The 14,742-nt window shown below is 36.5% G+C and overlaps 1 protein-coding gene across 6 annotated transcripts in view; it reads left to right on the forward strand.

Annotated features, from left to right (window-relative positions):
• PARG (poly(ADP-ribose) glycohydrolase) overlaps positions 1-14,742 on the forward strand; it is a 62,926-nt gene that overhangs the window by 23,978 nt on the left and 24,206 nt on the right. For all 6 annotated transcript variants that reach the window (XR_004498091.1, XR_004498092.1, XM_015632573.2 and 3 more), the window contains exons 8-9: positions 3,976-4,068; positions 6,200-6,357. Coding sequence is in view for 4 of the 6 variants with exons in the window: in XM_015632573.2 (XP_015488059.1) it covers positions 3,976-4,068; positions 6,200-6,357 (251 nt within the window). In the remaining 2 variants the exon portion in view is untranslated. The remainder of the gene's footprint in view (positions 1-3,975; positions 4,069-6,199; positions 6,358-14,742) is intronic.

A 14,742-nucleotide genomic window follows, 5' to 3' on the forward strand; every position in this document is an offset into this window, starting at 1 on the left:
ATCAGCCATCAGCACTTCTAACTTCCCCTCTTTCCTCAGCTTTGCTTTAAAGGTAAAGCTACCCCATGACAACACACTTAAAAGCACACTAGTGAATTCATACAGACATTTCTGTACTAGTAGATTTACTTCCAAGTGAGGTCCTTGTTTTAACAACTTCATTCTGAGTAGAACATTCCTGCTTTTTCAAGTGGGAATTGCAACTGAGTTCTGCCTTTGTAGCCCATTGATAAGGGTCGTGACTGATTCTTTCTCACTGCCCACTTTGCACACATCTAATTATACATGACTTTTTGGTAGGCTGCTTCAACTTATTACTGCATGGGCAGACTACCCCCACCTCCAGGTTATTTCTCTGTAGAATCAGCAAGATGAAGGATCTCAGGAAATTGTCAGGTGAACATGGGAAATGCTGAAATGTGGTGTGTGGGGAGGTGTGTGTGTGTGTGTGTTTGGGTGGATAGAATGAACACATCCCTCTTTCAGTGGCATCAAATAAGTAAAATGTGTAATGTCACTCTAAATATCTAAATATCTGGATTTTACATCAGTACAAGTCACTGCTTCCTGAAGAGAGTTGCCTTCTAAATAAATCTTCCCTCAGTTCTGTCGCCAGGTGTTCTGTCTGCCAGTGCTAGGTTCTCCAGGTAGGCATTTGCATTTTGGCATGTCTGCCAGATGTAGCTGTGTTGTCAGCACTCCATGTCCTGGAATTCTTTTACTTTCCATGACTGAGTGTTCCTTTTTTGCTGCTTTCAAAGCCTGAAAAGGCTGTCACAGGTAACACCAGGCTCTGTGTTGCATTCAGCATAGCTGAGAATATACGGTGGCAGTGGTAGATGTGCAAAGCTGCACCTGTTATGGTGTGTGGGGTGAGTGGTCAGAAGTCTGAGGGCCAAGCATCCAGGGATTTACAGGTGTTCTTTTTCACAGAAACCTCAAAGGAATGTTACCTGTACAGGAAGAGTGTATGGGCAGATAGGGTAAGCTTTAATTACATGGATGTGACCATTTGATAGAGAGCAATGCTGAGTTAGCAGTTTCTTGACAAGGTCTGTGAACTGTGCAATCATATTTGAAGTTGTGGGGTCTTCATGGCACCCAAAACTCTTTTCAAAATTCACTTCATTCACATGTAAGAGTAATCAGAAGTAAACGAGAACACTTTGGGGCAATAATAACTTTAAATGTTGATGTTTTTCATTAGTGAAGATCTAGTAAAACTCATTGCATAGAAATACTGTAGAAAAGAAAGCATACTCTAGTACATCATTAGGAAGGTAAGAAGAGGGAAAAGTAGGATTTCAGAGTAGAAGTGGCCTTTATAATTAAGTATTCTACATCAGAGCTGAGCTGTGCAATTGCTGGCCTGCCTCTGTTTTGCAGAAGAAATTGTCTCACACCATTATGTTGTTTTCAAAGAAGCATAAAGAAAAGGTTGAAGTCTTGACAGCTATGACAAAGTCCAGTGCCATAATGTGTCACCAGATAAGTGATACTGTATAGTCTGTGGCAGTCAGCAAAGCACAGCAGCCACTATTTATATGTCAGCTTTAGAAGAGAGGAAGTGTTACCCGAAGGGAAGAGAATATCAGAATTTGACAGCCTGGTAGACATCTGGGGTTAAATGTCAGTTTTTAAATAGCTATAACTTACATATTCATTTTATGGGTTGAGATCTGAAATTCCAGACTTAAATGCTCATTTGGTTACTTTATGGCACTTAAAAACATTGTGCCTAAGAACAGAGCAAAGTTTCCTGCTAGAGCAGATAATGTTAAAGGTTAGGTCATAGCTTTCAGGATTTGACTTATGCTGTGTAAAAATGTAGGTGCCTATGCAGCCAGCAACAGGAGAGAGAGATGCATCTTGCTCATTTCCCATCCTAAAAATAAATTTACTTTCAAAAGTAATTTGTTTATTACTTGGATTCTTCCTCATATCAAATGATTTTCATGTTTCCTGGGCTTGTTGTTCTTTGTAAGTTCTTCTTTAATTTTAAAATTTTATATTAAACCCTCATTTTGTGCTTCTGCAAATACCCCACATAATGCATAGAAAGTAACTGTGCAGGTCTTGGCATTGTTATATTTCCCCCCTTTTCCCAAAAAGTAATTTGTGCTTTGAGCATTTGTGTTTTGTTTTTTTTCTTCCTGAATACTCTAATCCCTTTATATTACTTGGAGCAGGAGACAACAGAGCCAATATATTTCTGTAGTTATTTTAATGATCTCAGAAGACCAGAAGTTGTTAGCCTTCAAACAGTATTTTTTGGTGTTTATGAGGATCACTGTATCTTGAGTCAGAGGCACCATATTTTCTTCTTCTCACGAGAATTGCCAGTGTCTTTTTATATTCTGAAGTCTATGTGGAACTTTCCATTGAAATGTGAATTACAAAGCCCTGATAACATGACTAAAGAGATCGCTTCCTGTAATTTCACAATTACCCTTAAGTGTTATAGAGACTAAAGTTGATAATACTTTCATGCTGTTTCATCCATTCTGTCTGCAGCTCGTTTTGTGCAAAACTGGTAGCAAATAAATTTTTTAAGTGTTACTTGAAAAATAATATTGTTTAGTTTTAAAGCCATAATTTCAGAATTTTGAGGATTTTAGTCTGGAAACTAGTAGAAAGTCTGGATTCCCTGGATGCAGGGTGTGGTGAAGGAGGGAGGCAGACAACTGAGCTGTGACCTTTGCCTTCCATTCCCCAGCTATAGAGCAAGTTGTGTGTTCTCTCTGCTTTTTGCCTTGAATGCAGTATGCAAATCTAACAGGCACTCACATCTGATGCCCATATCCACAGATAACGGGAAAAACTTCCACAGCATAGGAATGTGCTTTTCTCTACATCTCCCTTCAGCCTGTTCATTCAGCAGACTTGTGAGAGTTTTGAGGCTTCTGTGCTGCTTCACATATTGCAACTGTGCCACTTTATGTTGCATTTCTTTTTATAACCTATCATAGCTTTTCTTAGAAGAGCATTGCGCACCTGAAAGAAATTTTTGCGTCTTTGAAACATAGATGTGTGATACATGAATAGGCATGTGGGAGGGTTCATCTAAACCCTGGGTGTGGGATGGTGCACTCAGAATTGGTAGTTGCAACTGGAAGGGAGATCCTGGACTTGCTCTGAATATATTGGCTTGATAGGCTTTGGCAGCCAAACACATCAACAGTGAGCCAGACAGTGTCAGGGGGGCACTTGAGAACAGGACAAGAAAGGTTTGGTGTGACTTGTTCTTGGGGATAAAAGCTTTGAGAAGCCTTGTGAAACATTGGTGTGCCCATTTGTTTTCAGTGTTGTCAATTCTGGTGTCCCCTTCTTAGATGGTATATTAGAAGAGAGGGTGAGACAGCTGAAATAGTCTCTTCCTGTAGGAAGATTGTAGCTTTAGCGTGTGGGGCCTGGCAGGCTGCACCTGTTATGTAATGGTTGTAATTCTTGAGGAAACATGGTGGGGATGGATGGCAGAAAATGCCCAGGATTACATCCTCTTGCATAGGATTTCCTGTTGGTGCTGCAGAGGCTCACTGATCTGAGCCAGAAGTGCATTTTATCTGTCCTTAATAGGAGGATGTCGCAGGTACTTGTATTGGACTATGACCTGAATATGAAATTTGAGTAAATAATTTCAGTACTTCTGTGGTCAGGTAGTGATTTTTCAGTTGAAAATTTGGTTCATTGCCTTGAAAAGAGTAAAATAGTAGCATATTCAAGTTTATTTTAAAAGACACTTGGTGACATGTTTTCTTAACTGCAACTTTTGAGATGTGTTTCTGTATCTCAGTGAATTTTTGCAAGGTAAACTCAGTGAGACACTATTGTGAAAATGTTAGAGATTTGGCATGAAGCTAAGAGGACCTCTTTATTTTCTCATTTCTTTTGCATGGGTCCCATTTTCACAAACTTTTAATTCAGTTGTTATTTATGAGGTAAAAAGCTTTTTTTGTCCTTCTTTCTTTTTACCAGGTTCTTGAAGATGCAGAGGCTCAACATCTGTTCCAGTCCATTCTTCCTGATATGGTCAAGCTGGCACTCTGTCTCCCTAGTATCTGCACCCAGGTAAGCAAACACAGCTAGCAGGTGCTCTGTGGCAGAGCACTTCTCTGCAAACTGCAGCTGATGGCTAAGGTAAAAACATCAGGGTCATGTCATATTATGTTCTTAATAAAAGCTGTAATTTTTTTCTTAAAGGTAGATGAGACCTAGGGAGCAGAATGGACAATACACATCTGGAATTATGTCATAGAATGTGGAAAAAAAAGTAAATCTCACTGTCATAATTTTAGCCTGAACTTCAGTAAGAGTTTCTATATGCTGAAGTGGCTTCTTGCATTTTTTAAATGAAATGACCATGCAACAAATGAGGTTCTAAAATCATGCTTAGAAACTGGAACCACTGAATCATCTGATTCAATTTTTTTTATTTCAATCAGATCTAATTTTTTATTTTGGGATTTTTTTAATTTTAGAAGTGGTATTTTGATAAAGCTTTCATTTACTTGGGAACATACTTTATTCCGTTTAGAGCATGTAATACTTTCACACATACAAACCTTAACTAATTCTGTATTAATGCTATAGGACTTAGTTCTGTAAGGAGTAAAGCTGATGAAAGTGAGTAGGGCTGGTTAAATGAAGATGCATGGTAGGTAACATATTAGTAGGGTGACAGCAATTTGTCAACTCCTTTGTTACCATTTCCTAAATTGTTTCTGTTGGGAATAAGCAGGGAAAATCTTTCCCTACTTTTTATGCTGCAAGGGCCCTGAAGTAGATATGTAATTTCCATCTATGAATATTTCTTACTTTTTTTTTTGCTGGTAACTCGATGAGGGAAGTTGTTTGAAAATTCCATGGAGTTTCTGAATACAAGTAAAGCACAAGACTTGCAAGACTTTAAGAGATCACGTAATGCTTGGCAATGTAAATTGTGAAGATCTCTGTAAGACTCAATTTTTGGTTAGACATAAAGATAAATTTGTTCCAGTACAACACTATCCAAAATATTCTGTTTTTATAGGTTTCTAGAACTTATTAGAGTGAGCTTGTCAGGCTTCTCTCCCCCTCTAGCTGTATAACTTCAGACATCATAATATAGCTTGTTAATTAAATAGCCGGAAGACAGAATGAGATTAAGTGAATGTGAATGTAGTAGTTATAAGAATGAAGGAAAACTTACTTGCTTTCTGGAGTAAACAGAGCTGTGTATTTAATGGTCTAAATCAACAGCAGTTTCTATATTCAGAGCTAAAAGGATGAAAATGAAGCTGTACTGGAGCTCAGCTAATTATGATGGCTGAGAATTTTGGAAGAAGGTGGAAACTGTTCTCTTTCTCCTGTCAGATGGGTTTGTCATAGTGGTTACTGGACTCAGCAGTCAGAATTATGTACCCCTGCCATGCTCCATATTGTCACATAATTAATAAAATACCATGGATGTTGTGAGCCAAAGCTCAAAATCGGAAGGCTAATGTCTGATAAAATGAAAAGTATCTAATGCTTCAAGTTGGGGAGTTCTTTCTTCCCTCTGCCCCTTTTATTCTTTTTTATATTAAGGAAACCCTGACCAGTGTAAAATAAAACTTCAAACTGAAGACCAAAGTGAAGCTAAGCTTTTTGTTCATTCTGATTATAGAAGAACGAATAATTACACACTTTCTACAAACACCTTCAGTGTTATTTCTTCAAGTAGGGAAAAAAAGTTCAAAGCAAGTCACAGAGTTATGATCTGTGGCATGACTTCCATGTTTCTGTGTAAAATTCAAAACATGGTTATTGTAGCTGAAAGGGTTCCCTAAGGGTTCTTAACTATGCAGCTATTTAAAGTGGATTTTTATTTCAGTTTTTAACATTGCCCAGGATTTGCAACATCCCATCTGTTTTTCCCCTTCTGCATTCCTGATGGTTTTGTTTGTTAAGTTGTGTTTTCCTGATCTTTTTATTATTGATTAGAAATCTGCAGTTGGCCAGGCAACCCCTTTCTGAATTGTCTTGAATAAACTGTTCTTGACTTTAACGGTGCTGCTGATTAAAGGCTGTACCAATGGCCTAAATTACTCTTGCTCTAATATAACAAATGTAATTTTGTGCTTCTGTTTTTTCTTTCAAAAAGGGTAAGCTAATTATTCTTCTCTCTCCTTCCCTCCTTTCTCCCATGCCCCTTCCTCCCCCTCATTTCTTTTGTTGGTAGCCAATACCTCTGCTGAAACAAAAGATGAATCACTCCATCACAATGTCACAGGAACAGATCGCCAGTTTTCTGGCCAATGCTTTCTTCTGTACTTTTCCACGTCGCAATGCGAAGATGAAGTCTGAGTATTCCAGTTATCCAGACATTAACTTCAACAGGTATGGCACTCAGCAATAAATGAACCTGATAACGCTGCCATGAAAATAGTGTTGTCCTTTTGGGAAGAAACTCATTTGTTCCATGTTCCTTTCACTAAATTCACTAGTTTCCTTTTTAGTTTTTTTTTTTTTTCCTATTACCTCTAAGGGAGAAGAAGACTCTGAATCTATGTAAGAAAGGATATTGTGCACAGGAATATATGATTAATTTTCCTAATTTTGTCCATGAGCATGCACAGACACCCTCTTGCTCTGGCATAATTAGATTGATGTAATTCCCTGCCTCCTCATAAGCCAATTGTCTGCAAATGGTATATTTTAGTTGTGCTTCAAGTGTTCTGTGTGTATTTAAATTAAAGGTTGGTGTTTCCCCAGCCACGTTTCTGTTGTCTCCTGTGTTATCAGTGGTGATCTGCACATTAAGTCAGATCAGTAAGACTTTATTCTTCAGCATCCATACCATTATTTTAAGGCAGTTGTAGAGCTGCATGTTAAAATTAACCTTTTCTTTTTGCTGCAAGTTAGCCTGACAAGGCCACAATAAGAATTTACTTAAAGATTCTCCTATGTCTAAGCAAACATTTAATCTTTTTATCTTAGTGCTAACTTACAGATTTGAAAATTTGTTTAGAAATTTGATTAGAAATTTTTCTTCACATCTTTTTTATAATTTATATGCTTAGCTCAATTTTAAATGAGAAAAGTAGTTGGAGACATTTTCTGCTGCAGAATATTATGGTTCACATGGACTTGTAGATTAGAAATATGAGTCCATTGTTTTTTGGCACTTCCATACAAGTGTAGATCAACGGTAAGTTTATTAGGCTGAAGCTTGGATAGATTATTGATCTAGAGTTTTTCTTATTCCTCACTGTTAGCAGATGTAGTGAATGTGCTCTGACAGCTGAGGTGAAATATAAAAACAGTGTTGCCTGTGATCCAGCACAATTTGGTGCATGTGTTATGAGAGCTGTATTAGACTAGGGCTTCCCAGAATAAATTATCAGGCATGCCAATGTACTAATGATGGTTTTGGTGGCTGCTGCCTTTAAGGGCTATCACAGGTTTGTCCATATTGTGTATTTCAGAGGAGAGACCAGGCTCACTGTCTTGGTGGTTATCCCAAGGGTGCAGTGGGTTACGGAAGAGAAGTGTGGGTGGACATTATTATGCCACACAATTTAATGTATTTTTCTACCAGTAGTTCCCAAGAACAAAGAAATGAAAAGTACCATGGGTGCATTAAAAAATACTGATGTTCAGAGCATTGAAAGAAGAGAGTGAAAGGTCTGGAAGGAGTTCTCTTTGCACACTTCCAACTGTATTTTGTGGTATTTTGAAAGGACTTTAAGCTACTGGTTTTTGTTGTAATTTAAGCATTTTATAAACCAAGAAGTTAAATTTTGCATGTTGGATAATTTCTTACCAACTACAGAATAAAATACTGTTAAATAGCTGGAGTAAATTCATATACTCCTCTATGAACATTGCAGAGTAATGTAAGGTGATAGTATTACAGTGCTCTACTTGTGGTTGACTCAGGGCACTAATACGGCAAACTACTACTAAATAAAAAACCTTGGCAAATTATTAGGCAAATATTTTCCTGCTGTGGACTCAAAGAATGACCAGTATAAAGTATTAAGCATTCAGAATTTTCTGCTCTGCTCCAGTGCTGCATTGTTTTCTGATGTGGCTGCCTGGTGCTATCATAGCAAGGTCCCACAATGTTGTTTAGAAGGGGAATAGAGCAGACAACCTTCAGGCTTTCCTTTTGCATTATGAGTAGTGAGGCAATACTCAGCTTCAAGTCATATAGGCTAGAAAGGCATTTTTATTTGTGCAGGAACAACAGTGTTGTTGCCAAACTGGAGAAGAGAGGGAAGGTAATGTCCTCTTGTTATTGAAGATTAAAAGTGGCTCTTCCTTGGTGTTTGCCAATTTATGCATTTATTAGATAAGTACAATTTCCTTTTCCATTCTTTTTTTTTTACTTAACCACTTGTTGCACTGAATCCACGCTCCTATACCCCCTGTATTTTGAATTTGATAATAAGCAGATTAGTTAAGTAAAATACAAGGTGTGGCAGGCAGTGGGTAAAATCTGAGACTGTGTCAGTGAGAGAGGGATTGGTAGGATAAAAGCAAAATGAAGAGTTGTGCAGAGAGTACTACAAGACTGTATAGTTTTCTGCTACTGTATATAAACTGACTTAGTTAAAATCTAAAATGAGGGTGGAGAAGGAGGATAGATAGTATCTTAGGTCTTTTCTTCTTCCTGTCAACCCTGTGTTTTCCTGCCCTGCAAAGTCTTTAGTACCAAGGACAGAGTAAGCTATCATGTTTTCAGCTATTGTTTCAGACTTGTAAAGATGACAGGATTTGGTTCACTGCAGTGTGTTTTCAGCTTTTTGGGAAGCTGGATGTACTCAAAAGGCAGTAGGCAATGACTGAAGTTAAAATATTTGTGACTTTTTTTCCTGCATATAAAAATGTTTTGATGTAAAGGCTTTGGAGGCTGCTGCTCTGCTCTGTCTGCTTAGAGATGGGCATAACAGATTGTTTGCACACCAACCTTTTGTCCCCACAGTATTATGGTCTGTAGCTTTTTTCAGACTTAGTTCTTTCCTCAGCATAATTTATTTGCTACATGACTGTGAATGAATGACTCTGTTCTTAAGGTATCAAAAATAATCTGCTGTTGTTCCCTAACAAAGCCAAATTACTGAGTGCACGGATGCTAGCATTTGAGGGGTTTTTCTTCAGCGAAGATAGTGTTCCTTGATTCTTTTATCCATGTCCTGTCTACATTCATACAAAAGGCTCCCATTCCTCCCCTCAAATCTCTGAGACTGAAAAACTGAAATTTGCCACATCTAAGTTAGAAACACAACTGTGTAAATTTTCTTGTGTTTTTGGTTTTACACAGTAGTCTTTTATCAGGTCATTTTATGCAGACTTTAACATTAGTACCTTTTTATACACTATAAAATAATTATAGTTTTTACATTTAAATGCTTGTATGTTCCGTCTTTCCTCCCAGTCTTCTCCCTGCTTTAGGCTTTTATGTGCTATTAGCTATCATATTGTAAGTTCTACCCCTACTCCCCCCAAGGTAGAAATCTGTTTGACAAAACAAGACAGTCACTGCAAGATGCTTTAAAATTTAAGACTCGTAGATACATAAATGCAGCTGATTGAGAGGAAGGCTGTTGTGTATGTTAGTATTAACTTTCATCATCAATGCTTTACCTCTCCTCTCCTGCTGTTAGTCTTGCCAAATGAGAGGAGAATCGATGTGGCCATTCCTCTTTTGACACTGAAGCACTTTGTTTAATGGTGTGTTGTGACACTGACTGTGAATTTTGTTTCCTTATCTTGCTACAGACTGAAAGTCACCTGTGAATCATTAAATACTCAGTAATTTAATTTAATTCTTCCCTTTTTTGCTCAGCAGGGATGGGACTATTATGAGTCTTAAGTCATTAATAACAAAATTAATTTCAAATATAGTTGATAAAAAGGAATTCATAGTTTAAGAGCTTTAATATTTATGAATTTGAGTAGATAGAATGACATCCATTCAGTGGCCAAACATTAGATCATACTAAATGGCATAAAATATTGCTTATTTTCAAAATATCAAGCTAAATTTAGAGTGTTCAATTTTTCTTTTTAAAAAACAGTGCTATAATATCAATGATCACAGTAGATCATGCAGCTTTATTCCAAAATAACCTATCACAAAAGAAATAAATAATTGAATTTGCCATTTTATTTATTTTATTGATGTATTTTTCCTGGAAGTTGCATTCTGGTTGAGTGTAGAGCCTGAATTACATTGACTCTCTACATTTATGAAGTTGGTTACAGAGTTTAAAGTAGTTGATTGTGGTGATGGTTGTAATTACACTATAGACACAATAGAATTTGTTAATTTAGGAAACTGTCTAGTTTGGTTATATGTGAAAGCAAAATGTGAGGAAAAATGTCTGCAATATTGAATCAGTGCTCTGGAAAGGACATGGATTTGTCAAGGACCTGCTTTGCTTCTGCTGTGTCTTTGACCTGCTACAGATCTGTTTTAGCTTGTGTCAAGTTAGAAGAACTCTTCCATTTTCCATGTTCAAAAACTCTATAGTTAAAATGGAGATATGATAGCTCCCATCAAAGCCACTGGGGTGGAATTCAGAACTGAAGGCAGTAACTCTAACAACATGAGCCTGGTAGATCTTCTGGCACATATATTAGTACATGCTCTGGTCTGAAACCACCAGTATTCCACTGGGACTGAATTTCTTCATCTTTATCAAACAAACCTTTAAAGTAATTTCAAGTGATGGGAAATGAGGAGAAAAACACACTAGTTAAGATATATTTCTTTTATGGAATATATAATATATGAAAGGAAATGGGAAACTGTATGGTACATTTATGCAGGAGAATTGAAATCTAATTTACAAGTAATGCAATTATCTCTCCATAAACAACATCAATTTCACAACACTAATGAATATTCTCTGGGGAATAAATTATCTAATGACTTTGAGAGAATTTGGTTTGGACTGAGATCTATTGCTCCTCTGATAACTAGTTCTAGATTTTCTGAGTTAAAGGACACTGATCCTACAAAACTTGTTCCGTCATGCCTACTTTGGGCACGTGAACTGATTAGGCTTGGATAGATTACTTTAAGTCAAGTATAATTTTCTGTAGAAAAATTTAAATCAACATTTGTGTTTGGTAAATGTGGAAACACTCTTTAAATAGACAACTTCAAAAGGACACTATGAATCTGGCATAATTAATGCAGTGATTCAAACTGTACTGAATCTGAATAGTTTTTAGCTTGGTAAATATAATAATGTAGTCCAGAACTTAGCTGTACTATGCTATTGGTTGCCCTTTATTTTAGATCTCCATGGTAAAACATTTTACCCCCCTATTCTGTGGTGCTGAGTACTCACAGTTAGCATCTTACCATTTCACCAAGATCACATATCAACCTGATGTATTTTAAGACTCCTAAATCACCAAAACCTTTTGTTAAAACAGATTTATAATGCACCAAGTTACTTGCCACAATAAACAGAACTACAAAATGAAAAGCACAGAGAGGAGAGATGGGAGTATATGGGAGTGTCTGAGACAAAAGATAGTTTTTTTTCATCTGGATTTCCCAACAAAATTGCATTGCTCCATTTTTTTGTTTACATCTTAAAAGTCACTATTTAATCTAGAGATGAAATTCTAATTCAATATAAGGTTGTTGAATAGTGCAGTGTTCTTAAATAACTTCTCAGATGACGACAGCTTCTACCTATGACACATCACAGTAAATAAGAAATTGCCCATGAGATTGAAATATTGAATGTTTTGTTTTTGTCCTGCTTGATATGAAGGAAATTAGAAAACTCTAAAATTATGTTCTTTATAAGCCAAGAGAAGGAAGGCAGTTTTAATACAGAAGGACAGAATTCATGTTGAGTGGAAGAGGCACACACCAGGCACAGAAAAGCAGAGCCAAGGTTGCTGTACATGACTTGTTTGAGGTTGTGCTCTGTTTTTCTATCAGGAAGTGCAAGATGTGGACAGTGGCATTTCCTTTTGTTTTGTCAGAGGGATGGTGAATTTGCCTGCCTTTCATCTCTCTGGAAGGAATTTCTCATTTGGATTGTTCTGCTTTTGATTTCCATTAAGTCCAAATTTCAGAAAGTAAAGTTGTAATATAATGAATGTTTTTTCTTCTAATTATCACTTAAAATATTTTTAGTGACTGCAGGACTTTCTAGTAAGGGTTTATTTTTTATATTGGATATAAGAATGTCCCATTTTAAATTTGCTTAAGTTTCCTCATCTTGCATTATCTAATTGATGTTTAAATATTTATATTTAAAGCTGTCTAGGGCAGTGGTCTCCAAATTTTTTTGGTCACACATACCTATCAGTAAAACATTTTTGATCATGGGCCTCCCATGTGTTCGTATTTATTTACTTAGGAATTACATATATGTACTACTTTACTAATATATTGCATTATAAAACAAGCAAAACAGTTATAAAGGATAAGGATGAAATAACCACTATTTCAAAATGTTTTGTTTTTTTTTTAATGAATAAACAAAAATATATTCCTTCTGCAGCCTAGTGGATTGTCTTGCACATACCGTGGGGTACTTTGGAGACCAGAGAGGGTCAAGGGTATTGCTGTTCACAAAATATAGTTAGTTTGTTTCTCTTGGGAAGGAAAGCATAAATTATAGCAATGAAACACTTGTTGCAGCTCCATTCTTCATGAAAAATCCTTGACTGGTCATATCTCCTATCTTTTTCACTGAAGTGAAGATTTAGAGATTTAAAACTCCATTTTAAAACATAGATATGTGTTTCTATATGGGGGAACCTCACCCAATAAATAGTGAACAAAGCAGCATTCTCAGGAAATACTGAAGGCAAAGGATATGGGGTAATTAATGTAATTCCAGTTACTCCTATGTGGTAAACAGGTTTGCTTTCATATATTTATAGAATGAAATTGTTGTCTGTCCCATGCAATTGCGTGATAAGCACACATAATTATAGACACATTCCAAATCTTACATGGTGGCCTTCTCTCTCTCTGTGCACATTAATGCACACAGCTTTGCATGACCTTGGATACACTAATATCTATAGGCAGTCTGTAAATGTGGATGTGACTAAGGTTGCCTTGAGCACAATAGAATAAAAAATGTGAAATCATACTGAGAGTCCTTTTGAAACTGTTTTGATAAGCTGTGCTTAGTATTGGAAGTCAAAGCTCAAAAAATACTTAATTAGAAATATGATACTGGTTTTGAAAAAAGAGAGTTTTATATTTTTTTTATTTCTAGAACTTCACTTTTTTATTCCAAGAGGTTGGGAGAAAGATGGAAGAGATGCTTATGTGCTCCCCAGTGCAACTAATGCAGTCCTAAATGATGAGGTTATTGGACCATTCAGCACTATATTAGTTTTTCCTTTAGGGTGCTGTGTATCAGCCTGAAATTTCAGTGGCTCCCACTGAGGATGCTCAGCCACTTAACCAAAATACCCCTCAGTCATATGGAGGGCAATGTAAGTTTGATAATAACATACTTAAGCATAATATTTCTACCCTCACATATATATATACATCAGGTAAGCATGGGCTTGAAATGCAGCAAGATAGAAAAAGCAAGATATTTGTTTTATTCTCGTTTCCAAGTATTTTGTCATGCAATACCTTAGATTAAAACTGTTTAGTGATTAGCTGTCTTCCTGAAGTGGAAGGAAATATCTATCCAATATTTTCATTTCTGCATTAACTTTCCATCCTTCCCCCTGTTCAGTCCCTTTACTGGATGAAATTAATCTATCCATATGACTTCTGTTTAAGTCCTTCTTTGACTTTTATTTGTAGGAGAAGATCAGGTTTTAGTAAAATGTTTTGTACTTGTTCAGATGTTCCATTATCTTTAATGAGATGATACGAAAATATAAGAAACAACACAAGTCCAGTAGTAAAGACAGTTTTTAGTGCTTGTGGGGTAGTGGAGGAAACAGTACACATGGTTAATTGTAGGGATCACAAGTACAAAACTGTGTATCCACACCTCTGCAAAGAGTGGCCATGGAATGCCATGGATTTATGAATGGGAGTTATTCTTTGAAGCATGAACCATACTGAAAATTTTTGCATATTGTTACAGTGCATACACCTTTCTGGGTCTTACAATAGATTCCAGCTTCAATGTAAAGACATGATTATTCTCTTTGAAAAGAAACATTCAAAGGAAGCCCAGCCTGGGTATAGAAATATCATTATGAGGTTATTGAACTGGGAGATTAAATCACATGACTGTAATGGCTCCTACTGGAGCCAGTTCTTAGAGTAACCATCAGGGGAGCAATTTAACTCCTTGGAAATTAAATTTTACAGGTAAATACTGTATTTTAATTTTGCCTTAATTAGAAACAATGTATTTGGGAACTGTTTGCTTAAGCTGGTTCAAATTCTCCCCAGTAAACTCCATGCAAGCCAAGGACACTTTTGTGAAGCTCTTAATGTTCTTAAATATTTTTTCTCTTGTGTTATTTTCAATGCACCCTTTGAAGTTCCTTGCAAGTTTGAAGTCCACTTGCCTCAGCACTGGAAGGAGTTCGATGTGGTTCTTTGGAGCTTTTGACTCCAGCTTTAGAAGGTGGAAATGTTGGTTGCAAATATGACAATTTTGAGTTGACAGTCAAGACTGCAAAAGTCAGAATATTGATTGTACTTTTTAAATTTCTTCTTTTTCCACCCCAAAATTTTTAGGAAAATGCTAATGCAAAAATATGTGTGTGTTTTTGTAATAATTGCTGAAATGGTATGACCTGTTGCACTGT

The sequence above is a fragment of the Parus major genome, chromosome 6 (genome assembly GCF_001522545.3).
Source record: "Parus major isolate Abel chromosome 6, Parus_major1.1, whole genome shotgun sequence".
NCBI classification, from domain to species: Eukaryota; Metazoa; Chordata; class Aves; order Passeriformes; family Paridae; genus Parus; species Parus major.